The sequence below is a fragment of the Melozone crissalis genome, unplaced genomic scaffold, assembly GCF_028551555.1.
Source record: "Melozone crissalis strain CALT ecotype California unplaced genomic scaffold, PUWL_Pcris_2 ptg000005l_1, whole genome shotgun sequence".
Classification (NCBI taxonomy): Eukaryota; Metazoa; Chordata; class Aves; order Passeriformes; family Passerellidae; genus Melozone; species Melozone crissalis.
The window spans coordinates 64,167,577-64,194,981 of NW_026535783.1; the positions used below are offsets into that span (position 1 = coordinate 64,167,577).

General features: G+C 37.7%; 1 protein-coding gene across 2 annotated transcripts in view; it reads left to right on the forward strand.

Moving 5' to 3' along the window:
• Nucleotides 1-27,405, forward strand: part of EPB41L4A (erythrocyte membrane protein band 4.1 like 4A) — a 117,644-nt gene that overhangs the window by 63,036 nt on the left and 27,203 nt on the right. For both annotated transcript variants that reach the window (XM_054287409.1, XM_054287418.1), the window contains exons 7-14: nucleotides 1,229-1,316; nucleotides 3,395-3,483; nucleotides 3,852-3,915; nucleotides 13,199-13,290; nucleotides 14,223-14,300; nucleotides 16,502-16,614; nucleotides 22,685-22,766; nucleotides 27,026-27,109. In XM_054287409.1, coding sequence (XP_054143384.1) covers nucleotides 1,229-1,316; nucleotides 3,395-3,483; nucleotides 3,852-3,915; nucleotides 13,199-13,290; nucleotides 14,223-14,300; nucleotides 16,502-16,614; nucleotides 22,685-22,766; nucleotides 27,026-27,109 — 690 coding nt within the window. The remainder of the gene's footprint in view (nucleotides 1-1,228; nucleotides 1,317-3,394; nucleotides 3,484-3,851; nucleotides 3,916-13,198; nucleotides 13,291-14,222; nucleotides 14,301-16,501; nucleotides 16,615-22,684; nucleotides 22,767-27,025; nucleotides 27,110-27,405) is intronic.

A 27,405-nucleotide genomic window follows, 5' to 3' on the forward strand; every position in this document is an offset into this window, starting at 1 on the left:
TCTCCCAGATACAAAGAAGTCATTTTTAATGCCTTTGAATACCTTTAAATATGTATTGCATTAATGCTAGCACTGCTGCTTCATGTCTTTGACCTTGGAAGTCCTTTTTTCTTTGTCAGCCATAACACAAAGTTGGGAAAAACTGGATGGCAGCTTCTAGGCTAGAGAGAATGGTGACACAAGAAGCAGGAATGTGCCTATTGCAGGATTTTCCAGATCTTTGGTCAAAATGTTGAATGTAGAATGCTCTACTTCACACCTTGAATTTGAAAGGTAGCGCATCCAGTGAAGTATTTCCCAAGAAAACCAACAGGATTAAGCAGGACATGCATCTTTTTGAGCTGATATTTTTGCAAGATGTACTGTACTTTCCCAAAACAGTCCAGTTGCTTTCAGATAAGTATTAAAAAGAAGTGAAAACAAAAACATGACTTCAGCTCTTTCAGGCTTACAAAAGAGAATCTTGTTCTTGTATCAGTGACAGATACTAAGCAAAGAGCAAATTAAATTCTGAGGATAATGCTTTAAATTTTTTTAGTTGTTTTGGTCTTTTTGAAAATAAGTTGTTTTTCAGTAATGTCAAATATGTTCCTACCAGCCAGGATACTCCCCTTACCAGTTTTCCCAGTTGTTTCCTGCCAGTGGTACTTTTAAACTGATGGATTGATATCTGTAGCTAGGAAGGCAGGCAGGATCTTTGAAATAGCTAATCTCATGAGACAGACTCAAAATCTTGTTTTCAACACAGCAGACCTACGTGCTACCAGCTGGTGTGACTTACTGTAGGCAAGATTTTATGGAGAATGTAATAATTTCTCTGAAGTTATCCACCTTGCTTTCATGAGCTTCAACACTTCCATGGGGAATAGTACCCCAACCAGTCGTTCTATTCCTGCTTTATTAATAATAATGTAATTATTGGGGAAAAAAAGTTATTTGCTTTTTGAAGCCTGAAAATGAAATGTGTGAAGTGTGTTTGTGGCAGCAATGAAAAGGCAAAAGGCAGTGCATTAGGTAAACATTATATATATGATAGCATATATGTCTGTGCTAGGAGACCTCTAGAGATCTAGTCTTATCTGGAATAAGAAGTTCAGAGTTGAAAAGACCATGAGAGTCTAAAAAACTGCTAAGAAGGCCTGCATATAGAAAACTATATTTATTAATATGATCTATTTTGATATGTTGATTGGAATTACAAGATTCTTAAAAATAATTGTGTTTACAGGGGTCAAGTTCCTGCTGAGGCAGAAGTGAACTACTTAGGTGTGGCCAAATCTCTGGAAATGTATGGGGTGGATCTCCATCCTGTTTATGTAAGTATTAACTGTGAAAAATGGTTACTGCACTAATGTTTGAAACAGTACTTATGTAGTTTTGTTGCCACAGGATAACTGAAAAGGCAACACTACTCAAGAAATGCAAAGGAACATGTATTTACAGACTGAGAGGATTCAGTTATTCATATAAGCCTAATGATTTTCAGATCAAATGGTGTGATTGTGTTACGCCTCTAAAACCCAATGAGTTATATTCTGGATAAAAACAATTCAGACAGAAAAGAAGTAATTTGTGCAAGTGTCAGGAGACATGAGTGAGGGTTATCACCTTTGTTTTTGACAGAAGAATTTGCACATTATTTTAGTTTAAAAAAGAGCAAATGTGTCCTGAAACCTTTTCAATACCATGGCAAAAATTAGGGTGGAGTAGCAGTAGCATATCTGGCTTTTTAAAATATTTGTTGTCAAGGTTTTGCTAAAGATCCAGAGTATGTTTCCATTTTTTCCCATGTTGTATCATGCAGCATTGCAAGTTGTCTGTATTGCCTCAGAAAACCCCTCCATTTCTTTTGTCTGTCAGCATGAATGCTGGGACTGGATCCAAGTGATTACCTGGAGGGTATGTGCTCCTGGTGAAAACATCATTCTATCTTGTTTGAATTATTCTGCTTGTGGCAGGCATTTTTTTGAATAAAAGAAAATCAGGAGTTCAAATGGGGAGTTGTAGTATAGATAGTTCTCTGAGTTAGATATCAGTACTTTGTAAAATTATTTGAAAGAAAATAAAGAAATCAAGATAGTACCTGAAGATTAAATATGTGTTTCCTCTGAAAAATGTGTGGCATGCAATATAAAGTACCTTTTAATGCAACCTATGGCTTAATTATATTCATATCCCAGGCTTTGTTCCCCTCCCACCAATGGAAAAATGGGGAGTTACTGGAACAAGATCCAACATGATCCAACAAAATCATGTTAAATTAGTACAGCCTGGAATTTTTTTTGCCTCATAACTTGCTTTTATTGTGCAATGAAATCCCTGCCTGGGTAACCTGTGAACATCATTGTGCCTACTTAAATTGCATCAGCAGCAGAAGCCCTCGTTTGAGACTGAAACTGCACACACGATGAGATGCAGTTGTTTTCCTCCTTGGTCACATTAAAAATAAAGTTGCCTTTAGCAGTTAATTCACTGAGGAGCACAGGCAGAGCTTGCCAGGTGTGCTTGACCTTTGCCAGCCCTGTAATCACACAGGACACTTTTTCAGTGTCTCAAGTCAGTGCCTCTCACAGTTGATAATTCTGCTGCTCATGCTCCGCTGGTTTAGACTTGCAGGGCTTTTCCTCATTGCCTCAAGTAGGCAGGTGAATGAGCTTTTCCAGCTGACTTTCTTTTAACCTCATGCACTAGGGTTTGCACTCTTTCAGCTGTAACCTGCTTCTGGTTTTGGTTATTGACTGCGAACTGGGGAGGTGGGGACCTTCTGCCACTCAGCAGCAGGGCTTTCACCCTGTTCTCACCCAGTGCAGCTTGAGATTTGTGTCCTGACTTCAGGAATGGTTTCCTTCAGAGGAGTTGATGCATGTGGCTGTTCCCTGCATACCATTGCTCCTTTCTGAACAAGAAAAAAGAAGCTTGACTCTCCCAAAGGAGCTACTTCACTTGGAGGCAGCAGCAGCTGACACTATTTTAGGAGGGAGAAGGCAGCTGTGTGGTTGTATTATAGGTCAGAATATCGCTATTTACTTTCAGCTGAAAGGTGGGATATCTATTGCATTCATGCCTGAATAAGGAGTTCAGTTTCTGAGTTTTGGCCATTTGCCAAATAGCAAAAATTAATTCAGTAAGAAAACAGAAAAAAAGGTATTTTTGTTTTTCACCATGGTGTGAAATTCCCTTTCTTTTTCTCTCACTGCCATTCTTTCTTGCCTCTTTCCCCCCAGATCTACAAATTTTCATATAGAAGCTTTCATAACTAGATCAAGTACTATTTTTCCATTTGTACAGAGTGAAACAGTATATTCAAGTCACCAGGATGAATTTCTCACTGGATCTCACTGATACTGTGATTCTACTTGTAACTGTATGAATGACATAGATTTTTATTTTCTAGGGTGAAAATAAATCTGAATACTTTTTAGGATTAACACCCATAGGAGTTGTTGTCTACAAGAATAAAAAACAAGTAGGAAAGTATTTCTGGTATGTACTATTCAAATGTGCAGTCTGCACTAAAACAATAACAATGTTGTATGGATGCCTACGATTTGTCATATCTATTTAAAATTTTAATCATAGCAGTATCAAGAAATTATACATAGAATTATTAATATTTCTTTGGATGATGCAGATTTTTTTGATACTCCAGGTGATAGATCACCTTTACCATACTCATGCTGAAATGTTTACATATCACTAATTGTCTGCTGACATCTAGGGCATACCTAAAAAATAAATCTTCTGTGAATTTTTTTTGTCTTTGTATGCAAATGTATACAACTTTATATCTTACTACACATGAAATTAAAAGGTCATGAAGTTTGGTCTGTCTTTTTTTTTCAATATTACAGGCCTAGAATTACGAAAGTTCACTTCAAGGAAACACAGTTTGAACTTCGAGTCCTGGGAAAAGATGTAAGTTTTCATTTAAGCCTGAAAAGATAAAAAAAATAATTTTAGGTCTAATGAAGGTGGAAATTTAGTGTGTCTGTTGAAGTCTAATTGGTTTTATTGAAATTTACTGTAGGAAACCAAATGTAGGTGAAGGGAACCTCACAAAGCTCTCAGGCACAAAACATGGAGCCACGTTGTATAGATTGAAACCCATTTGTCAGAGTTTAACATCACTTTGCACGTAGACCATTTGAGAGAAAGCAATGTTGGTTCCAGTGGGGCAAGGACAGCAGGTTGATAGGAAGAGAGGAGGTTTTAAGATGCAGTAAGTAAAAAAGAAAAAAAAAAGGAAAAAAATTATCTCCTACAAGGCATGTGGAATAGGGAAAGGAGGAGACTGTTGAGAATGTAGGTAAAGATAATGACATGCAAAAAAAACATAGTTGCAGTCAGTTTGTGATTTTTGCTGTCTGGTTTAGTTAAAAATTTAGTTAGCTGAAATATTTTTTGGAAATACTTTGTATGTCTTTTTGGAACATGAAAGTTTATAGTTTCATAAGGACTGTAGTTAATAGTTTTAAATTATATTAACCTGCTGGCAAAAATCCCCTTTACTTTTTATCTAAGCATTTTTGTTCATCCTTGTAATGGTTGTCAGTCTCATCCATGGTCTTTCCATGAGGGCATTTGTCTTGCTCCTGTTGTGGACAGGATTTCTGGTGTCTCTGCAGATGTCTTGGCAAATCTCTCTTTTGCTACTCCCAAGTGACTTGTTTATATTTGGTGTGGCAATCTATGGGAATTTTATTTCTGAAGGTGTGTTTGTTGAAAGAGGAGAGTTATTTAAAGGCTGGGGGAAGGTTGGGAAAAATTTTCACCATGTTTCATGTAAAGGGTGAGTGATAGTTCATGTACAAACAAGTCTGAGTTTGACTCGGAGTGAATTGCTTGGAAGTGAATGAAGCTATAGCTTCTCTTTGATGCCACATTTCCACAGTTTTCTTTTAACCATATGGAATTGCAAAGGCTTAGCAAACTGAGTAGAAAACCTGGAAGGTTTTGGAAAAGTTGAGGCTGTGAATATTGACGGCTGGTGAACTCTTACCATTGTGATAAGGCAAACATTTTGACAGAACTTGGTACTTTCAAGCCTTGACAGGTATTTCTAGGAATTGTTGGGTAGAACAGTAAGTACAGGGGTGTGTACCTTCACTAAATTTGCCTTTGCAACTAATACTAATCTGAAGTATTTCTACAGCACTTCATATCCTAACAAGTTCAGGAAGGACCAAAATGGCTTAGACAAATCTTCTTTTTCCCTTTTTTTACCAGTCTGGGGGTACTTTGAACAAAATTATATATTGGAATAAGCAGGCAGTAATTTCAGTCTCTGGATTAAAGTTGTCATAAGAATTTATGCTGTTCTACACAGAGGAGGAAAAGCTCATCAGTGTATTCATGTATGTTCCAATACTCAAAAAAAATCTGATTCACTAATTTATTTTATTCCTCTTGTGGTCTTTTTTAAATAAATGCTATCACTTTGTCCTCCCTTGGGACACATGAGTATAGTACAGGAGAGTAAATACGCCATTTTCACTCCATCGTGCCTCCTGTAATGTAATTTTACAGCCCAGGGAATTAATATTTTCCTTGTATCAGATGTGGTATACTAAGTCTGGAATGTCTGTTCCAGTTAGTTGTAGAGAGCTCCAGAAGAGATTCAGGAGAAGTAAAAATAATGGAAGTTTTCCAGTGCCTTTAAGTTGAACTTTATGGCATAAAGTGAAGGAGCTAATACTGTGTAACAGAGCAGATAATTTCTGGGTGAACTGAGTGTATTTCTTTTCCATAAGTTGTAAAAACTCTCTGCAGGGTGGGTTTTATTCATGTTTCCACACACACCAGCTCCCCTTATTCACACTGACTGTCACCTTTCACTGCTCATGAAGAGGAAGCTGTAGGTGCCTTTAGTACCAGCAAGGCTCTCCCCCTGGATGGAGTTGCTTGTGGTAACTTCTTTGTTGTTGCTTGCTGGGATTGGTGTGACATTTTTTCAACCATGCCAGAAGAGTCTGTGTATTTCTGACTAGATGGGTGGAAATGGACATCTGATCTTCTTGACAGATGACAGTCTAAGTGTACAAGTCCACGCCTTCAGACTACCTAAACCCCGCTGTTGTCTGTGTCAGCCAAACCTATGGCTGCTCATTTTCTTGTTTACATTGCTTCACGTTTCATAAACTTGATGCTTACTGAGCAGAACATGCTATTGCTTAGTGTCTTACAATAAAGTAAGCTGCTTTGACTTTTCTGTTTTGTAGTGTAACCTCTTGTACTTTTTCATATCTCTTCCATGAGAATAATCCCGTATATTTAGCTGCCTCATATTTTTTTTCCTGCACACCTGTTGCTGTTGTGTACAAGCATGACCATCAGTACTTTGGTTCTATCTTTCACTATTTTGCTTGTATTATATGTTTTCTCCCTTAGGTAATTGCTGTTGCCCCCTTATAAACAAAATATTGCCTTTCATATTTGGCCATCCATGGACATGTGAGACTGAAGCTCTTTTTCAGTGGTGTTAATAATTGACTCAGTGTTTAATTGTACCCCTGCATGAATCCATGCTGTGAATTCTGAGCTATAAAGGCGTTAGGTCCTCCCTGGCACCTCTAATCATCAGCATGAAATGAGGAACCCTTCCCCTGCAAGGGCTTCACATGTTCACATTCCCTGAACATGACATAAAATGGCCAAGAATTTTTGAAGATTAAAGAAGTTTATTTCTTAGAAAACTAAGAAATTCATCTAAAGCCTGTGCACAGTTCCTGGCAGCATGTCTTCTAGTGGAGCAACCTTACTGGAAACAATCCAGAAACATAGGTGGCTGCCAAAGCCCTCCCCTCTCCACCAGCAAAACAGAGCTTGGTCACAATGGATGCTCTGTGTGGAAGTGAGTAGCATAAAGGGTGCCCAGCATACCTCCTGTGATTCCCCATGTGAGGAGCACAGCCTTCTTCCTAGATTTCTCTGTCAACTAGGGACATGGAAGGAAACAGAGAAAAACATGCTGTGATAGACTGTGTAGGCTGGGAATGTAAATGTGATAATAGGCAGGAATGAGAGATGAGGAGGTTTTTTGCCTGTAGGTACCAAGTACTTCTGTGCTGTTCCCTGCACCCCAGTGCTGTTTGGTGTAACTGAGCCTTTTACTTCAGTCGCTCTATGTCTGAACATGCACATGAATGATTTCACTCTTTAGCAGGATTTATGCAAAACTTCTGTTCTTACTCTTCCTGTTTCACAAAACAGAAAGAATTCAATGAGCAAAACACTTGCTTTCATAATTTTTCCTGTAAGAGAAAGGCCTTTTTGAATTCTGAAATTTTTATTTCAAGAGATCTTGAAATTTGGGTACTTTTGAGTCAAAACAAGCTCTCAATCTGTGCAGTTAAAGATTATTTCCACATTTTTGTGTGTTCCTCTGCAGTCTTCCATATTTAGATGAATTCAAGAGGTGAAATTGGTAATCACTCTTTAGGAACAATACCAACCACTGATGCAAGTCCAAAGTACATAATCCTCCCCTTTTTGTGTGGCTGAAACTTGTATAAAGACAATATTTTTTTTTTATCTTAAATAGTCCAGAAAACACTGTAAATATGTTTTATCTTTTTAATCTGCTTCTCATAAGTGTCATTAGTCTGAAAAATAATTATGTTAATAAGGTGGTTCAGCTGTACCCCTTCTTTTCCTATCAAATTCTGTATTCTGTCTTGAGTTACAAATTCCAGCCAGGAACTTCTAATTTGATTTATAGTTCCTGCAGCTTCTTGGGAAGATTGAACAGGATTTGAAGATATGTTACTCTCACTCTTAAGTCAAATTTATTGTATGTGTAGTTTCCAGACAAAAATAGTCTGGAATTTTCTTATGGTTTAGGAGTTGCAAATGACTTTTGCATCATTTGCATTTGCACCCACTTAACTCAGAGTGATAATAAAAGGGTGGAGGTGAAGAAGCTCAGTGATATTAATATATCATATTAAACAGTTTGGGCTTGTTTTGGTTGCTTGGGGGTTTTCCTGTCTTTTCTTAATTGCCTTCTGAGCCATCATAGAAGGACTGTAAGATTGCATAAAATTGAATTCACTGACACTAAAGTGACACTGTCAGCTTTCTTTTTCTCTAATTCTTCCTTAGTGTTTTTGAATTGCTGTAATTACTGTAAAGCTAAGATGTTTGTTCCAATGTTGACATGCAACTGGCACAGTTTTTTCAATTTGAATTGCCAACTTGGTACCATTTTTCTAAAGACTGACCGTGTATAACCAGTAATAGTACATTGTTTGTTACATAAGCTGTGATTTGTCGGCATATGTCTATATATAAAACCAGAATGCTTCCCATTGGAATTTAGAGCTGATGGTAGCCAAGTATGTGCCTAAGAATAATTATTCTGGCAAAGAATTATGTTCTGAAGCAGTAGCTTCAGTGTTAATAATTCTGTTACATGTGCAGTGTGTCCTGTAACAGGGCAAGATCCCTCCTTGTGTAGCATTAGCCCTCCCTGTGCTCACTGTGACTGGGAGGAGTGGTGTGTGCGCTGGCAGGGCTCCTAATGTGGTTTTGGGATTTTCTTCTTCATTTTCTGAGCCTGTATTGCTGGGAGCCCATAAATGTCCTGTAAATTAAGGTAGCTAAAGCCTGCTCTGCATTGGTGGTTCTCGAATAATTTTTGCTCTGTGGGCAGGTTCAGTTCTCCCTGCAATGGGTGTAAATCTGTTGACAATGGCCTCTTATCCTGGGAGTAATCCATGAGCTCCAAGAACAAGGGATATTCTGGCCCTCAGAGAGAAGAGCTGTCATTTTAAGTGCGTGGCTTCTCTTCCAGGTGGAGCTGAGCTTGCCCTGCCTAGGAGCTGAGCTAGCTGGGCACAAAGCATCTCTGAGCCTGAAAGCTGTGTAATCAGGCTGGCGAGGCAAAGCAAGCAGGAAGCTGTTTGCCAAGCACTCCTGAACTTTTGTACTAGTTCCAGAGGTGTTCTGTGCTTAGACAGAGCAATGACCCCTCTGACCTGTCTCCTTTGAAGGGTTTTGTAACACGCTTTTAATCTTCCACCTGAGAGGTGTGGGTATTAGGGTGCAGCACTGTTCCAACTCCCAGCTCTCTAGTGGAGGTCTTAGAGGCCCTGCCAGATCAGTCTTCTGGCTGGTCTGGGAGCCAGCATAAACCAGGGAAGAGCTTCATTGTCCATCTGTGTATAAGTTTGTAGTGTAGACAAGCTATCTGCATCCACTGTGCTAGTCTCTCTCTCCTCCTCTGGTTAAAAACGGTGGTGAGGTACTAGCAGTATGAGCTGTAGCATGTTTTGGAGACTGCAGAACAAGTTTTCAAAGCACCTAAAAGAAGAAATATATCTAATCATTAGATATCTAAATGTTCGTCCTCACATTTTTTGACAAAGGGCGTGTGCCTCGTCAGGGTTAGGAGGAGGCAGTCCTACAGCTTGGTTATTGCTGCAAGGGTCCTTTTGCAGCCTCTGATCCCATCCTCCTGCCCCTCCCTTGCTCCTGCAAGTCACAGATGGGATTGAAAATAACCATACAAAAATAAGTGGTTTCTCTACTTGTTTGATCAGCAAAATGGGCTTCCTGAAAGAACAGACAGACACCAAGATGGCTCAAAGGAGAGATCGCCAGAGAATGCAGAAGCCAGGACTGCTCTGGAAGGAGTTCATGATTTACAGTGCCTCACCTTTAGTACACTGGGCACTCTGAAAGCAGCAGGATGAGTAGCCAGGAGAAGCTTGTGTTGCACCAAAGAGCACTGAATTACTTTGGAAGTGTCATTTCCTATAAATAATTAGTAAAATTACAATAGGTCTTTGTTTCTTTTAGTTCAGATATATGAGAATAATAAGCAAAACACCCAGCTAACACTAACCATCTGTAGGAAATTGCTATGTTCAAAATGCTAAAAATGTTGTCTTTTATTTGGAACAAAAGGTCATGGTCTTAACAGGAAAGGCCATCTTTGCTTTACTAATATAAATAATTTCATTCTCTTGGGGGAGAAATGTTAATCCAGAAAGGTATTGATGTTCTCAGTACTGATTACTTTTTATATAGGCATCTATAAATTGTCAGGGTAATCACTACTCTTACAAGCCTTAAATAGTCCTAAAAGGAATATGGAGGAAGTCCTAAACCTGGCTGTGCTATAAACAGTGTCATACTGGACTTGGTTGCAGTAAGTTACGGAATAATTCCCAGATAAGCTGAGAAATGGTGAAAGAATTATGAATTGCTTCCCCTTTGATGGGGTTGAGTGTTTTAGGCTTTTTTTTCCTCTATATAGCACAATTTTTCCTCTCAATAGCACAATTTAATTGTGCTATTGAGTTATACCAAGCATCAGTTGTGAGGCCATAGTTTTCAGACATATGGTTTTTCTTCAAATTCAAATAAATAAATAAATAAGCCTGGGGGTGTTATCAGAAGGCTTGTTGGTCTGTCCTATGACTTTTAGGCAATTGTTTCATTTTCCAGATCTGAATTCCAGAAAGTTTTGGTAAATTGTTTCTATAGAGTTATTATCCTCATCTCACCTCCCCCCCACCAGCCCTTCTATTTTTTGCCCTCCCTGAGTGCCACTGATTACTGAATACTAAGTTTAGGTGTTTCAGCATCATCAACATTTTTCTTGCCAGCTAGGGTGAACTTTCTTCTACCTTGGAAAATAATGCCTTCGTGTGATGGAATCAGTAATCTTTGCTGGTCAGATCTTTCTAGGAAATGGCAGTTTAACTATATGGTCCCTCTTATTGTCACTTAGTGATTTTAATGTTTTTTCCTGCTGTTTGTTCTGTGTATGGGAAAGTTCTAAAACTGTGACTTAAAGAAGACAAAATGGATGAATAGAACTTTTTTCCCCCAAAGGAATAGAACTTTTCCCCCAACTTTTTCCCACTGTTGTTGAATGCCAGTGGCATTCAAATTGGTCTAACAGTAAGATATGGCAGAAACACCTTATTTTAAAAAGTCTCTTTAAAGAAAAAAATCATACCTGTCTTCTCTTTGCTTCTCCCTTCCCACATACCAGAAACTCCTTCCTTTGAGATTATGTAATTAAATACATTTAAGTGCAACAGAGGATTCTTTGCCTAAAAGTAGGAGTGAACAAAGTAGGAGCAAGATCCTGCATATTAAAAGTGAGTCATTGAGTTATTTCCTAATAGAAGCTAAACTGATTCATCATATTGCATCGAGTTTGCAATACTACAATGCAGTTTGGTATTATCCTTTTGAAGATGAGTACAGTTGTGTGAATTTATATGAAATCATATGAGATGACAGTCTAATATAGAAATTGTAACTTAAATCAAATAATGAAATCCAAAGCTACTTTTCTGCTATGTGCAAAGTAAGCAAATGCAAAGCACCACTTTATATGTTTTCTTTAAAAGTTTTACAACGTAAAATGCATTATGATTTTTCAGTGGGTAGACTCTTATTTCTAGCCATCAGAGGAGAAAGAGCAATGTTGTGACTCTAGATGAGTCCATGATAAATTTATTTTTCTTCTTGACTATTTTCAAGATTTTTCAGGAAGCCTTTATTTTGTCTATAAGTTAAACCACTTGTGAATCCTGCAGAGAGATGATGATCCCTATCAAACCTGAGGAACTTTGGGAATATATTTATTGGACCTATATATTTACCTATATATTTCTATTTCTGTACTACAAAGTAATTTTATTATATACACAGCAGTATCAAATGAATGCTAGGTTTAAACATTCTTGGTGGTCATTGTCTTACTGTACTGCTTGTATTATTTTCTCTTGCCATGGAGAGTAAAATGTGCTTTTGATGGAAGACCAGAGAATTATTTTCATTTCTTGCCTGTTCCATGGCACTGTTCCAGCCAGACATTTAACTAAAATAAGGCATGGGAGAAAATAAGCTCATGTATAATATTTTTTTTTTTTGTCAGGGAATTAGATCTCTATTATTCTAACCACAGGTGCAAAATTCTGTTGTTTTGCTGTTATTTGTTTCAAGGTGAAGGAAAAGCTACTTGAGGAGGTAATTTGTGATTTTGTGAGGCTGCTTGACAGCTGTTAATGGGGATATAACTGGATTTTTGTTATAGGTGAAATTTTGAATTCTAGAGAACATAGAGAACTAATTCACAGTTTGCAAGGTGCTTGCAGATAATAATAAACAACAGTAAATGAGCAGAGGGAGAAACTTGCCTGAGCTTTTTACTTGTGTACACATGACACTAGGGAATTTAAGTAATGCAGGGAGATAGATTGTTCAAAATCAGCTGCTGAAGGTGGTGTGAATCACACCTCCTTTGTAACTCACACCTTGCTAAAATGGTTTGAGACTCAGTTTTGTTACAGAGGGTGTCATGCCATGCTGAACTCTCACACTGACATCACTGGGATTGCTCATTCTTCGTGCAAATCACAGCTGAAACACCGGGTGCTTGAGTTCACCAAGTGAAAAATAGATGGAACACATCTGAGTGTTTAGCTTGTTGAAAACCAGCACTGTGATGTGTCTGTTGCTTCTCCTTTACTGTTGGAAGTATTTAATAGTTTGTATGCATCCCACTTCTCTTTTCTCTGCCAATTTCCGGAGATTGGCTTTTAAGCTGTGTATATGCTTTTGTTCTGGCTGTTGTTGTGTTCCTTAAGAGATTTTAGGTTGGGTTTTAAGACTTTCAACTTTTTCTTAGCATTTTGAATTATTCTGAAGTTAGCTTTCTTTAAAAAAGAAAACTCTTCCCTTCTTCAGTATTTTTTTCCCCTCAGGTTTACCTTGGCCTGTTTTGTGTGTTTCCTCTGTCATTGCTTCATAATTGTTTATAACAGATCCTGAGCTCCTTTCTTTCTTTCTTTCATTTATTCTTGCCTTTTTTTATACTGTTAACCAGAATATTTTTGATTGACATCTGAGCTGCCATTTCAGAAAACATCAGAAACATAATTTTTGGAAAAAAACCAACTTGTGTTTTATTAGGAAAACTCGTGGTTTTTTTAGGGAAGAAGATGTGTATGAACAAAGGAACATGAATGTTTCAATAATCTCTTTTCTCTGCTTTTCAAAAAGAAAAACACTTTTAAATGAAGAATTCTACAGAATTATAGAACCTGCTTTTCTTTGTACTGATTTCTTTTCTTGCATGGACTGACATGCAATGGCTGGTTCTTGTGTTCAGTAAATGAGATTCACTCCAATGGCAGGATCCTCCATAAGAACATTAATTTGTTTTGTTTTGTCTTAGTGCAATGAAACTTCCTTCTTTTTTGAAGCACGTAACAAGGTCACATGCAAACATCTCTGGAAATGTTGTGTAGAGCATCATACATTTTTCAGGTGAGTGATGCAGAAGTTAGGTTGTGTTTCCCTTAGGGCCACTACAGTGAGTGAGAGCCTTGTTGTACCTGCAGAGTGGTGCAACAAAGGCTTGCTGCCTGGAAACACATTTGTGCTCTTGGTTATAGAATGCTTTTAAAAGCCAACACCTTTTCTTATAGTGATGTGAAACAATGTTTTTAAAATTTGGTAGTTTGGTGGTTTCTTTTATGTTACCATTCTTTTCTAAACAGTACTTCAGGTTGTGTAGAGTAGACTTTATCAGAAAGATGGCAGGATTTAAGTTGCCAAATGGATTTGGATGTATTTGATCATCAGCTTTTCTGTAGCAGCATTGGCTTGAGGGAGACCTTTGGAATTCAGACATTACTATTTTCTACCATGCACAGAAATATATATGTATATTTTAATAGAAATTCATTGAATTTCCATAACATTTTGCTTACTTACTGAGGTGTATAAAATCTTCTCAGTACTGCACATCTCAAAGCACTTGAGTTTACTGTTGCAAAATACACCAAGAGAAATGTGCTAAGGTGCCTAACTGGGAACTGGTGGATGGAATCCTCTGGGCTGCCTTTAGCAGTGCTGTAAATGAGTGAATTGAGAATCCCTCCTGCAGTCTCACTACTGTGTCAGGGTGGATTTGCCTTCTCCCAAAATTAGGTGAAAGGCTGCTGGCACCAGCAATTTACACTTGACTCTGAAATAAAGAAATGTGTAGTCAAAATAGGGGGGACAAACAGGTGTCTTTGGGAGACTCTCAGCCTCGTAAGAATCTGTCCAGAGGTAGGGATGAAGAGGAACTTGCAGAAAAAATAGTATTTTTTTGAGCCCAAATTTGTATTGTTTTTTCTTGACTTGGGAAGGAAACTATAATTCAGACCTATCTATGCAACTTACTCTGTTATTTTATTTTTCAAACTACACAGGGTGCCAGAGAATGAATCAAACTCTCTGTCAAGAAAAGTCAGCAAGTTTGGATCCATAGGTTATAAACATCGGTACAGGTGATTTTTTTTTTGATTGTTTAAAACTTCAGTTCATTCCTTCTTCACTCCTTTTCTCCTCTTTCCTTCCAGTAAAAGAAAACCACCACCCAGAATAGTTCTGAAGATGAATCAGGGCCATTTTAACAGACTGTCTTTGGGAGCTTGAAAATTTTGGGACAAATGTTTCTTCTTCAGATCCCCAGAATGGGTGGAAGCTTGCTATAGTGTATTCAAAGTGGGAGCAGCTTTGACAATTCTCTAAATCATTATCGCCTTATAAGTCCTGAAATTACGTTTATGTCCTAAAGAGGTTTTCCTGACAGCTGGGGAATACCAAAATGAGTGTCTATCTTTTCTGACTTTTCTGAACAGGTGACAATATTGGATGCATGTTCAAGGCTCTAAGCTTTGAAAGATGCTGTAACTTGAAATTAAGGACAGATAAGGACCACTGTTTCCACTACCATGCAAGAAATAAGTGGATCATAATAAGTAAGGTTGATAATCATTAGTTAGGCAGATCTTTGTCATTTTGCCTATTTTCTAATCCAGATTGAGTTATCACACTGTTTATCATGATCCAGATTCTCCTTGCTGTGGACAACAGGGCAATGATTGTCCTGCCTTTTGTATTTGTACTGGATCCTGGCCTGCATTGCCCCATATGGGATAATGGGCAGGAGCTCAATGATTCCTGCCAGAGTACTGCAGATGAGGTTTTTCTGCTGGATCACTTCAGCAGATTGGAGCAGGGCACTGGTCCTGAGGAGAAGATGTCTTTTGTCCCCCACTGTGTCATCAAAAGCAGTGACAGTGTTGTGTATCTGTACACATCATTAGCTCAGAGCAGAAACCATAATCCCATTGTTTTACTGGGTAAGTGGGGAGACTGTAATATTTTCATTTGTCTTGTGGTATTGTGTTTGTTCTGTTTTGTTTGTTTGTATGTTTTTTGTTTTCTTCTTCCTTCCTTTTTTTTTTTTTTTTGTTAAATCCTTTAGAGACTTCTCATTGTGTGTCAGACAGTTTTCATGAGGGCAATTTTTTTTGTCTTAAGATCAGATCCTTTGGAGGTCTTAGTGGGGATGAAAAGTCCGATTCCCAGATGTTTGTTACACTTGCTTCTGGAATTTGCAGTACTGTCATGGTTGCCAACCTTAAAAGTTGAGCAGATGAGTTTTCTGACTAACTTGGGAGCATGTTATAAACTAACTACATAAACAAAAAAATATTTTTACATCAATACTGTGATGTAGGATTAGGATTTGAGATTTTTTTGTCTTTCAATTCTTTTATAATTTTGAAAACATTGAAATTTTGCAGTGCTGAATATCTATAATGGGCTACTGATGAAAATATTATCAGTATTTCATGGAGTCTATTCACATAATTCAGAAAATCTACATAAGTAATTCCTGTATAGTTGCTTAGTACTTTCTAGTACAATCATTTTACTTCACAATGATCTAACCTCAGGTGTTAAGGAATTAATAGTGACAATTACTTCTCTTGTGCAGTAAGTTTCCAGGAACAAATACGGAGTTTTGGGGAGGAATATGAATTTTAGATTTTTGTCATGACCACTATATTCTGTTTAGTCACACTGAGAGGAATATTAAAATGAGTATAAAAGAATTTATTTAAACTTAATAATTTACTTCAAGGGTGCAGTGAAGGAAAACCTTACTGTAAACAAGAATCAAGACTTTTACTCAATTTGTTGTCATCTGGGGCTGTGCTAGTGAGAGTTCTTTATTGCAGTTTGTTTTGCAGTCTTTTAGGCTGTCATTCCACATGCCAGAGGAGTAGCCCCTGACTGACTGGAACTGAACAATATAAAATATGTGTAAACAGTAATAAACATGTTTTCCTGGGAGGAAACTTGCAGAAAAAGTTCAGGAAGAAATAATATTACTTAAGAAAGTCGTATGTTAAAATATTCTAGGTTAGAAAAGGTCATGCTACCTTAAGCTATTCCTAACAAAAAGCATTTTGTTTTAGTGGCATATCTCCACTTGGAAATGCCAAATATAGGAGTGGTTGGCACAATCTATTGATGATTTTGCCAGTGACTGATTCAAAACAAAATTCGGGGTAGTGCCACTCAACAGGAGAACCAGAAGTGGGATGAGAAGTTAACAGCATGGTTTTTTTCAGTCTAAGGATCCTGCTGGATAACTTTCCCAAGTGTTTTCTCATGATTTTATTGTGTTTTGAAGTGGAAAAACATCTTTGCGAATGACCAGAGACCCCTCTGTGCAGCTTCCACGGCCTGACCAGAGCATTGAAAGAAGTCGCAGCAAGACTTACCCTAAAAGAGCACAACAGACAGGTAGGTCCGTCTCTGCTGACCTGGGGGCAGATGTCTTCTTTTTTTGGTTCATTTTGTCATCACGAGGTGACTCAGAACTGCTGCAGTGTCCTTGATGTTCTCTCGGAATGGATTCTGTGTTTTGCTTTCAGTCAGTACTTATATCTAAGGTTAACAGGATATGAAACCTCCAGCTTTCCAGATAAAGGAAAAGAGTTGCTGTGGATTAAAGAGGAAAAGCCCCCATGTGTATAGGTCTAATGTAAAGGTTGAAAGGGAAGTTTGAAAACAGGCAGTGCAAACATGTTTTTTTCCTCTAGAGACCTGTCTCTTGCAAACAAATTTTGTGCCTGTGATCTTGGTTAGTATCCCATTGTTCGCCTGTTTGACCCAGGGTGCCACTTTTTGCACCCTCTTCCCATTTCAAGGACGGTATCCCTTTATTTTGATATTAAGTGGAACAGAAGTTAGTGCCATGCAATTTTAACATGCTTTTGATGTGTGAGCTGGAAATCTGTTCTGCGTGTGGAAGCTGTCATGGCAAGCTGGAAGTTTTCACAGGTGTTAGAGGAGATAGGATTAAGGATCACAGAAGTCATGCCCTAGATAATGAATGCTTCCTGAAATTTGGTAATAGAGATGTCAAGCTCCAGGTCTGCATATGATTACATGGGGTATTGCTTAGCTTCATCTATGACAACAAGGCAGACACACTTGAGTCAAACTTGTGCCTGGAGTAAAGCATGTGTGTGTGTGTGTGTTTGCTGTTTGAGAAAAAACTTGTCTGGGCTTTAAAATGTAAATAGTATCTCTCTTTTATTGCTGTTCAATGTGCCACTATAGATTTTGAGAACCTATTTTTAAAAAGAGAGCAGATACATACCTCTGGAAATCTCCAGTGGTTATCCCGAATGTGGTCTTTTGATTTAGAAACAAAACTGGTGTGCTTTCAGAAACAAAACTCTGCCTTTTAGCTGTGGTGGCTCTATGAAATGTCACATAATTAAAAGTATAGCCTTGGAAAATAGAGGCAGTTTACAACATTTTTTAAAATTTTATTTTATTTTATTTTGTGTAAAAAGAGAAGAATTGTTTTGCTGTCTGATTCTGATATATTTCATTGTGTGCAGTTTTAAGTGGATGTCTGAGAGGACAAGTAGCTAATGACCCTTGAACCTAATGACTTAAATTTTTGTTCAGCCGGAGTGTCCTGTTCTTAGGGCAGCAGTTCAAGCCAAACAGCATTTCCTACCTCATTAGTCCCTGGTTCTGTTTCAGGAAATTTGTGTGGCTGTTTGTCAGCTAAAATTCAGCTCTTAGTTTAAAATAATGTTTGCCTTAGCCCAGGCAGAGGAGGTCAGTCTGTGTTGCTGCGAGGCTGTGCATGTGTTTGTGTTTGTTCATTTTGTTTTCAGTCTCTTTGGCTGGAAATATGAAGTAAAACTGAAACTTTTCTGCTGATGTAATTGGAATCAGAATTCTCTGGGCAATATGTGTTTGCTATTTTGATGCATTTAAACACTTTCTCCCACTTTAAAATAAAACGTCTTTTTCACCATTTTACATACATGTAGTTGTGTAATCTCTATCATCCGTTTTCTTTTCAAACTCAGCTTAATTGATTACCCATGTGTTCCAAATGTGCAGTCACATCACTGGAACAAATGTATTAACTTAGATTATATTAATGTTAAACTAATTTGTTTAATTTCCAGCTCAAAATATGGGCTGAGGGAAGAGAGCTATGTCTTTCAAATGCCATCTTGCCCTATAAATAAACATATTTTCTCCTTTTTTTAAAAATTTTGTCTTTGCTATTCACAGTGATAAACACTGAATACTCTTCCTCCATTTAAACAGGAATTCAGAAGAAGAATGTAGGCTAATGCTGCTTCTCCTTGCTGTGTCAGGCAACATATGATAGTCTGTTGCATTAAATAAATCTGCCTCTTTTTACCTAAAGTTGTTCTTAGATGTAATGAAATCCATTTCACACAATGAATCAAGACTATTTGGCATATTTTACCCATCATTTACTTCAATGTATTATCCCAATGTAGGTTTTATTTTGTAGACTATTTTTAACCTTGCAAATTTACCTGGTGCTCTAATAAGTTTCACAGGTTATGTAAAAGTTTCCCTGACTAAAATATTTGAGAAAATTAAATTACATTTCTTCTTAAATTGAATACTCCTTTTGCATAGTGACATTATGCAGATGGTCATCATTGATGGCTAGTCCTTTGTTCTTCATTTTCTGTTTGTAATATAGTATATTAAGGCTAAATATTACTTGTCCTACATTTTAAACAGGGTTATTTCAGTTAACATGTATTATATCGTAAGGTATTTTCAGTCAAATACACCTTTAATTAGGATCTAGCTAGATGAAGTCTTATAAGTTAATTTTTTTGGGTAAAAGTCAGGTTTCCATTTATCTCCCCAAATCCAACAACAGCTCACAAATGGCTTGTATGAAATAACTTCCTTTCACCTTTTCAGAGTTCAGCATCTTTCCTCATCTGCTTTCCCTTTTTATCTTTTCTTAAGTTTGCAAAGTGAAATGTGTTAAAGGCTTCATTTTTGCACTCACTGCAATTAGCCATTTTGATTTTTTTAGTATTTTTTTAATCTATTGGCACCAGTGATGGAAACAGCCACAGCAGTGGCTTTGGGGGCAGTTAGAACTCAATGAATGATTGCAGCATATAATACCGGCATTGCCTCCATCAGATAAGTGTCTATGAAGTGCTAAAACCTCTAACCTCTGACATCTAAATAAAACCCTTCTCCTTGTTCCTTCTTTTTGTGTACATGTTCTGGTGTTATAAACATAATATGTGCTTTTTATATATTTTTTCTGTCACCTGAAGGTAGAGGTTAGTTATTATCTCTAGCAGAGTTGAGCAATAATGTTTCTTTGTCTCATTGGTCCACTAGAGTGCCCTGAAGTCCTTAGGACTGCATGCACTTGGTGAACTCTGGGTCAAGAGCTGGAGCAGGTGCCAGCCAAGACAATGATAGAAAATATTATTTCTGTTTTCAGTAAAAGTATTTGTGGTTTAATATCAAGATTGAAGGAGATGATACTGTCAACAGAGAGAAACTATTTCTTGTGTATACAAGCCACTGCTGTAGATTTCTTCCCCCAATAGGATGAACAGTGCAGACCTTTTGGCTTTATCATGGCAGAATATTTTCTTAGAATAGAGAATGCCGTGGTTTAAAATGTAGTAACCTCTGTTTTGTCACTTGTTTGATACATTTCATATTTCAGTTCTAGGGCTAGTGCAAAAATCGTATCAGGGAACTTTAATGGCTATGATTTTATCTTAGATCTAGACTGTGTTCTTACAGTAGCACATAGGGGTTTTTTTGCTATATGTTTAGGCTGGTATTCAAGTTGGTGTTCATTTAAAGAAAGAGTTTTTTTGTTTTGTTCTGTCAAGTCTTGTGAGTGAGATAAGAGTAACTTCATTTGTTTGCTTGTTTTGTCCCTTTCATGTGAGTGAGAATTACAGTTGCATTTTGCTCTACTTGCAAATAATAAACTCAAACATGGAAAAAGATCTCTTGTTGTTCTGTTATACTGTCTTAGGGCCTGACTGATAATATTCAGTGTTCACCACATACGGTGAAAATGTTCATTATTCTTTTGGCTGAGCGCTGAACATTGATGTGACCACACCTGTTGCTGTGATTCTGACTTTATTCAGAGGTGGAAAACATGTTGCTTAGGGTTTCTTGTTGTTTGGTAGCTGAGGACTTGGTTTGTCCCTGCCTTTGCACGTGGGGTAGTTGTATAAACAAGTGTAAAATAAGTGTTTAGAAGCCAGGCAGAGAACTGGGTGTGAGTATTACAATTACAGTACGGTCTGTATTGTGATATTCCTAAGCAATCACATTTTGCCACAGATGCCTCTCACTGCCCTACTGGTAGCTGTGATAGGTATTGGTGTTGGTCTGGCCCAGTTAAAAATATTTTCCCAGAGAATTGTAAAATTGGATTTGAAGGTTAGATTTTTGAGAGAATGGATCTTGAGGTGATTTTAACTGTTTCCCAATTTATGCACTTTGAGCTTTATACTTTAAAGTTTACTTAAAATCCAATGTTTGGTAAAAGAATGGGTGTGACTGCTTCCGCATTTCAGTCATGGGGCGTGAGATGAACAAACTTTTGAGGCTACAGGCTTAGCAACTATTAAGAAAAACAGCCCTTATCACAGAGTAGGCTGTACTGGTGTAGACATATGAAAGTCCATTGATTTTTGTTGGCTCACAGTAGCCCAGGGTGCAGAGCATGAGCTCTTACTGCATGTTTTCCATTTGGTTGCACTATCTGCTGCTCTCATGACTCGGTTTAAACACAAACACTGCTTCCTGATAATGTCAGTGAAGTGGCTTTACCTGATAAGAAACAGGCATGACAAGCTAACTAACTTGCGAGGCTGATATGGTTTTGGACACTTGAGTTTTTAAAAATGTAATAGTTGGCTTGAATTGAATGGACAAATCAGCGTTAATATAGCTGTAAAAGGGAATTAAGTGTGTGCATTCACTTCATTGGAAAAGTTCAGTGCAGTGCACTCAATCCTGAAAGTACCTTTTCCAGCCAAATGTAAACAACCAGGGAAACTGGCCACTTAAGATTTCTGCTTAAGGTATTTTTGAGAGGCCTGTAGCCTTGGCAAACAAGAAGCACCAATATACTTAAGTTTTGCAATGGGGTTAGTGTTTGGACAGTATTTTTGGAGTCTGCTTTTTTATATTAGATAATTATATCATACAGAGATATAAGCTGGTGGAACAGTACTGTAGTCAGTAAAAGATACACCAGGTGGAACATACTTGGAGACAATCATTACAATTTCTGTAGGTGTGGACAGAAAACTCCTGATTAACCCACCATGGCCTGACACCCAGAGGTAACTGGGTGCCTGCAGAATAGTAAGGATATTACCAAACATAGCAAACAATCACTTCTGGAGGTGTCTATTACTTCTATATCATCTGACCCTTGACTGTTTTTCTGGCAGCTGTTTCACAGCTGTGGTATGTTTTGGAGCGCAAGTTTTTATTACTCCATTAAGTGACAAAGACTTTCTGTGACTTAATTGAAAACTGCCTCACAGAAGAATATGTGAAGTATTGAGATAAATTCCTTGTTTGAAAAAGTCATGTATTTGCTGATGACTGGCAAATCTAACCTGTAAGAGAACCAATTGATGAGCAGAAAGAAAGGCATCAGAAAATCGCAAGTATTTATATTGGGGTAGGGTCCAGAGACTTTATATGCCAAAGGGGTGGTATAGGAAGTTGAAGGAGATTGTGAAGAAATCTTTTCTCTGAGGCTGAGGGGAAAACTTACCATGCAAAATCTTTTCACAGCTTAAATTAAGACATCACATTTTTGTTTTAGCCAGTCAAAATGGCTTGGGGTTTTTACTACTATATTAACAACATTGTGATGCTGTTGATTTTGTCCAGAGGACATCATATTATAATCTTCAATCTGTTTAATTATCTTCAAGGAACATGCTCAGAATCCCGTCTAGAGGAGGTCTACATCAATAATGATATTGTTTTGTTGTTCTACTTGACATCTGTTTCTATAGATGGTAACAATTTTGTAAGAAATGTCTGAAATTGCCAATTAGGTGGAAACACAATGTGTGAACTGAAGGGAAATTACAGATTGATATTAACAGCATGGCATGGAAACTGAAATCATGGCACCAGCAGCAATCAAACTGTTTTCTCCTCACACCTTTATTCTCATTGCTGACTGAGCAGGGAATTTCCTTCTGTTGACGGTGGCAGAGTATCTCTTGGAGAACAACTGCTTCAGACTTCTCTGTCTTATGTGGAAGAGTAATGAATCTGCTTCATGTTAATGTGTCCTGGTACAACTAGAAATAAGGCTAAGACACAAAGGTGTGATCCTTACACACCTTTAACAAGATGAGCATGTGCCAGATATTTTGTGTCTCATTTTATCTCTCATGCTGACCTGTAGGTGATTATGCTGAGTAGGTGTGCAAATATTTATGCTACAGGATTCAACTATTTGGGGTTTTTTATTTTTTTCCAGGTTCTAAGAACATGAGCCAGATTACAACAAATGGGGAAAATGAAGGAACTACCAAAATTATTGCACCTTCTCCAGTAAAAAGGTATGTAGACCCACATTTCCTTACAGCTTTTAAGAGATTATACAATGCATTGGATAGAGGAACATATTTAGTAATCATTACTATTAGTTTATTCTGCCCTTGAGTTCAGGACCATCTGATCATCTGCTGACAAAGGTCAGAGAGTGTTGCCAAGTATTTATTTTTATAAAACTCTGATCTTCCAATCAGTGCGGAACAGGGATTTCAGGTGACACATAGTTTGAAAACCCATAAATCAGCACAAGTTAATGGGAAGGCAGACAGTCTCAGGTTTAAATAGAAAAAAAACAGGTAATGACCCAAAGTGCATTGGTCAGGGTAGTCCTGTGAAGTCCTATTAGTCTCTCCCCTAGCAGTGTGGGCTGGCTGTCAGAGCCCTCAGGTCATGCGCCTTCTGTCTCTGAACAGGGCAAGATTGGGTGTGTGGCAGGGAGGGGCTGGGCATGGACTCCCTTCCAGCAGGTTTGTTAATCTTGCAGTGAGTGCCCATTACACTGTTCAAATTATAGTAAAAATCAGGTACAAATCATGTTTGTTCCTGATCTGTAGGAGTAGTGAATTGCCAGGGGTCCCCTGGACTTGTGTGGTCTGCCGTGTCTAATTTATCAGTGTTGAAGTGCACATCTCTGCTTATTAAGCATATCTGAAAGGAAGAGGTAAGGATCAGATTCAGAAATGCGTTTGTATCCCCCTGTCTAATTTTAGGTGGAATTTATGTGCCCGAATCAGAAGAAGAGTGATCTTACAAAACAATGAGTCAAAAACACTGTACCTAACTTTTGCTTAATTGCCTAGATATCTGTCTCTGCATGCTTGGCAATCCTGACAGTTGGGTATTTTTCCTGACTGAGTAACCCTTAACTGGGCTTACCTATGCATTGAGGCTGTTGGCTTCACAAACTAGTTGTCTGGACTGAACTCTGAAAAAGGATCTAAAAGATGTACTGCAAATACTTGGTGGATAGTATTCTCTATTACCTAACACTTAGAACAGTTGACTTCCAAAAGAAAAGTTGAGCTAAATTGCTTTCTCATTTTGAGGGAAATTGAATCCACTATTCCAGCCCTTAGAAAATAATGCTAACTGTGTGTTTTAAAAACTTTATGATTGCCACTTGGTCATGCTGAAGCTAAACTATTAGGTAGAAAAGAACACAGAGGTTAAAAAATACATGAAAGGAAGGCACAAAGAGGATGGATCCAGGCTCTTTACAGTGTTGCCCATTGACAGGACCTGGTTGGCACACACTGAAACACAGGAGATTCCCTCTGAATGTCAGGAAAAATTTTTCCCTGTGCAGATGACTGAGCACTGGCAAAGGTTGTCCATAATTGTGGTGGCATCTCCTTCCTTGGAGATAATACCACAGCTGTCTGGGAGTAGTTCTGTGCTACTGAGTCTGGGTCACTCTGCTGGAGCAGGCAGCTGGATCAGATGACATTCAGAGGACCCTGATGGCCCCACCATTGTGTTGTTCTGTGATTTGTTAGGAGAAAGAAAGATATTAAACAAAAGGTACCATAATTCCACAGCACAGAGCTCATTGTTTTAGGAGACATGGGAGTCCTTTACTCCAGAATTTTTAACAATGAGCTGTTAAAAAGAAATGGATGGACAGGTTTTAGACAAAGAACCAGAATAAGTAGCTCTCAATACAACAGCTTCAAGGTTACTGAGTTTAGTTTCTTGACAGATTAACCTTGACAGATTAAAAGCAGTTCACAGGCAGATTCTTACTGAGTCATGTTTTAGACAATGTTAGTCACTTCCAGAAAAAAAAAAAAAAGGTGTTGGAAATTGGTTTTCTATTTAGGATTTGATTTGTTTTTCTCTGTGTCTCTATCTGCACATGAAAAACACCTTTTGGGTCTGCCAGGCATCATGTATGTGAGAGGTAGCACACAAAATTTTGTGTAGCACTTACGGTTTGAAAGTTTGCTCCATCCTGTGTGATTCTTGCATTAATTGTTAGTGATGCTTGCGGAGCATCTTTCAGTAGTGTTCACAAGCTGAGTTTTCATATTTAACACCTAATTCACTGTTGAGATCTATAGTCAATCACTTCTGTGTAAGTGATATAAACTCAAATCATAAAAACCCTCCAATGAATCTCACTTGACATTCACATCCTAACTCTTTCACATACTTTGAATGAACTGAGTACCTTTTGCAACTGCATTCCTGGAGATACTGCTGGTACTTGAAGCACTGCCATGGTCTAGCTTTCTGTCTGTAAAGTGTGTGTCTGCTCAAAATAAATAATGACTTGGGAATTTAATGCATTAAATTCACCTCCCAGATACAATTTCTTTCTCCTTTTAAGATTTGAAAACAGAATTCACATTTAAGTTCAGCCTAGGTAGTAGTATACGCTGTGCTAATCAATTCCTTTCTGCAGTGTGGGACAGAAATGTATTTATGTGGGTTACTTGCTCAGTCTGTAGTAAGCATATATTTTTAAGCCTGGGAATAGATTGCATGCATCCATGAGTCAATAATTAATGGGTGCAGTATTAAGAAAATTATTTACCTGATAAGGTGTAATTTAATTTCTTTTCCTTACTATAGCTGACTTACTGTAGCTTTGCATTTTGTTCACTCTGTGAAAATTAAATGATTAACTCAGTGACCTGTAGTAACCAAAGGCTGAGGTTAAAAGTGGATTAGTGAGTTAAGTAGCCATGTTTCCTTCATAAAGCTGAGTCTGTCACCTCCTGCTCTGGGGAAAGAACTCCCAGCTTATATCCTCCTCTCTGTAAGCAACTGTAAAGCTTCTATTTTTCCTGCTTGAGTTGTACTTTATAACTATATGGTGTATTAATGACTGTACGGGGTCACTGTCAGTAGTACTTGATGACCTTAGTGGAAATCAGTGTGGCTGCCTTGTTCTGTCTCAGGTGCACTGCAGGAAAAGAGCTCTAGAGATGGTGCTGCAGGAAAAGCTCTGCCAAGCTTTTGGACAGCGGTGTGCTTCAGCTAAGAGCCACTTCCCAGCATTTGAAGTGCAATTATCTGGGAGTGTTAATGGGTCAGAAGCTGTAAAACATGACATGTGAGAATGATAGGAATAAAGGAAGAATTGGAGCATACTGCTTTCCCCCCCCATCCCCATAGGTATGGTGGGAGACTGGTTACAAATGCTGACATAACTCTCAAGCCAGGTGACTGTTCTGTTACTTCGCCTTGCAGCAGTCAGTGAAGTCAGCTCTTTCACAAAAATGTCTTTCCGGCAAAAATAAAACCCAAGGCTTTACTGGGGAGGGTATGAGAAGGATATGCTACTCTGTGAACCTATGAACCTGTGATCTGTCATGCTTTGAATAGTTTTCATCACCCCTGACTTTGTTTTTAAAGTATGTACTGTACACCTGGAAAGATGGTAGAGAAATACGATAAGGATAACCTGAGGTATGTGGTGACTCCCGTATTGGGAGAGATTAAATAGTCTGTGGTTCTTTCACTTGGAAAAGGGATTAGATAGTTAAAAATGTGTAAAAAAAAATAAGGGGTGGAATTTTTGATTTAGAGAGCCATCGTTCATAGCTGTTTGTTTTTCTTTATTTCTTTTTATAATCACAGAAACAGTCAGGAACAAGAGATTGAAGTTTTGAACCAGGCGGAAGTTTTGAGATAACATTAAATAATTGTTTGTCATAGCCAGATACTGGAATATTCTCCACTAGCCACTATTATGACAAAAATTAAAAAATGTTCTAAAGGTATTTAAGTAAACCTGTGGAAAAAAAGTTTCATTTAGAGCTTTGTAAAATAAAAAGGAGGTAAAGCCTCTGATTCAATAATCTTTTAACTGCATATTATGGAAGACTATGAGATGATGCTGTATGTTTGCCCTACTGTTACACTTCTTGCCTAAGTATCTGCTCATGTTTATTTGGAGACAGGATTACCTGTTTTTCTGACTCAGTGCTGCCACAATTATGAGGTTGCAGAGATGATTTTTCTCTCTCTTTCTTTTCTTTTTTTTTTTTTTTCCTTCTTCTTTCTCCTTCTCCTTATGTTTGCTCTTTATGGGAGTGACTTTTCAACATAGGAGCTCTTTTCCCTCTTTCACATGACAAATAAGTAACTATATGCCAGGGTGAATCTCTCTAATAACTGTATGTCTTTAAAATTAAATTTTAAGTGGTCAGCATAAAAGAAAATGTGATCTGTGTACTATGTGTACAATGTGTGCAATGTTTTGAGTAGTTTTTTTTTTTTAATATATACATGTGTATTTGTCTGCACTCTTATTTAGCTTTAAAAAGATGAAAAATGAAAACAGTCCAGAAACACAAAGAAGTAAAACAAGCGCTCCGTGGGAGGAAAATGGCCCACAAAGGTAAGGCAAGACTTGATGTCTTAGGTATTGTGCAATAATAAATATCATACCACAGCAGAAGTTTGAAGGTTATTAATATAATATATTAATGAGTTATTCGATTCTCAATATATATGTATTGCATGTAAGCAGATAGATTCTTTCATGGATAAATAAACAGTTAAAATTAAGAAAGTATGTGCAAGACAAGGTAGACAGTGATTGAATGTCAGCAGTGGCTTTTTACAGAGATCTGTTCATAGACCTCTGATATTTAGAATATTTGTCAAAGAATTTGAAAAGGGGGTAATAAAGTT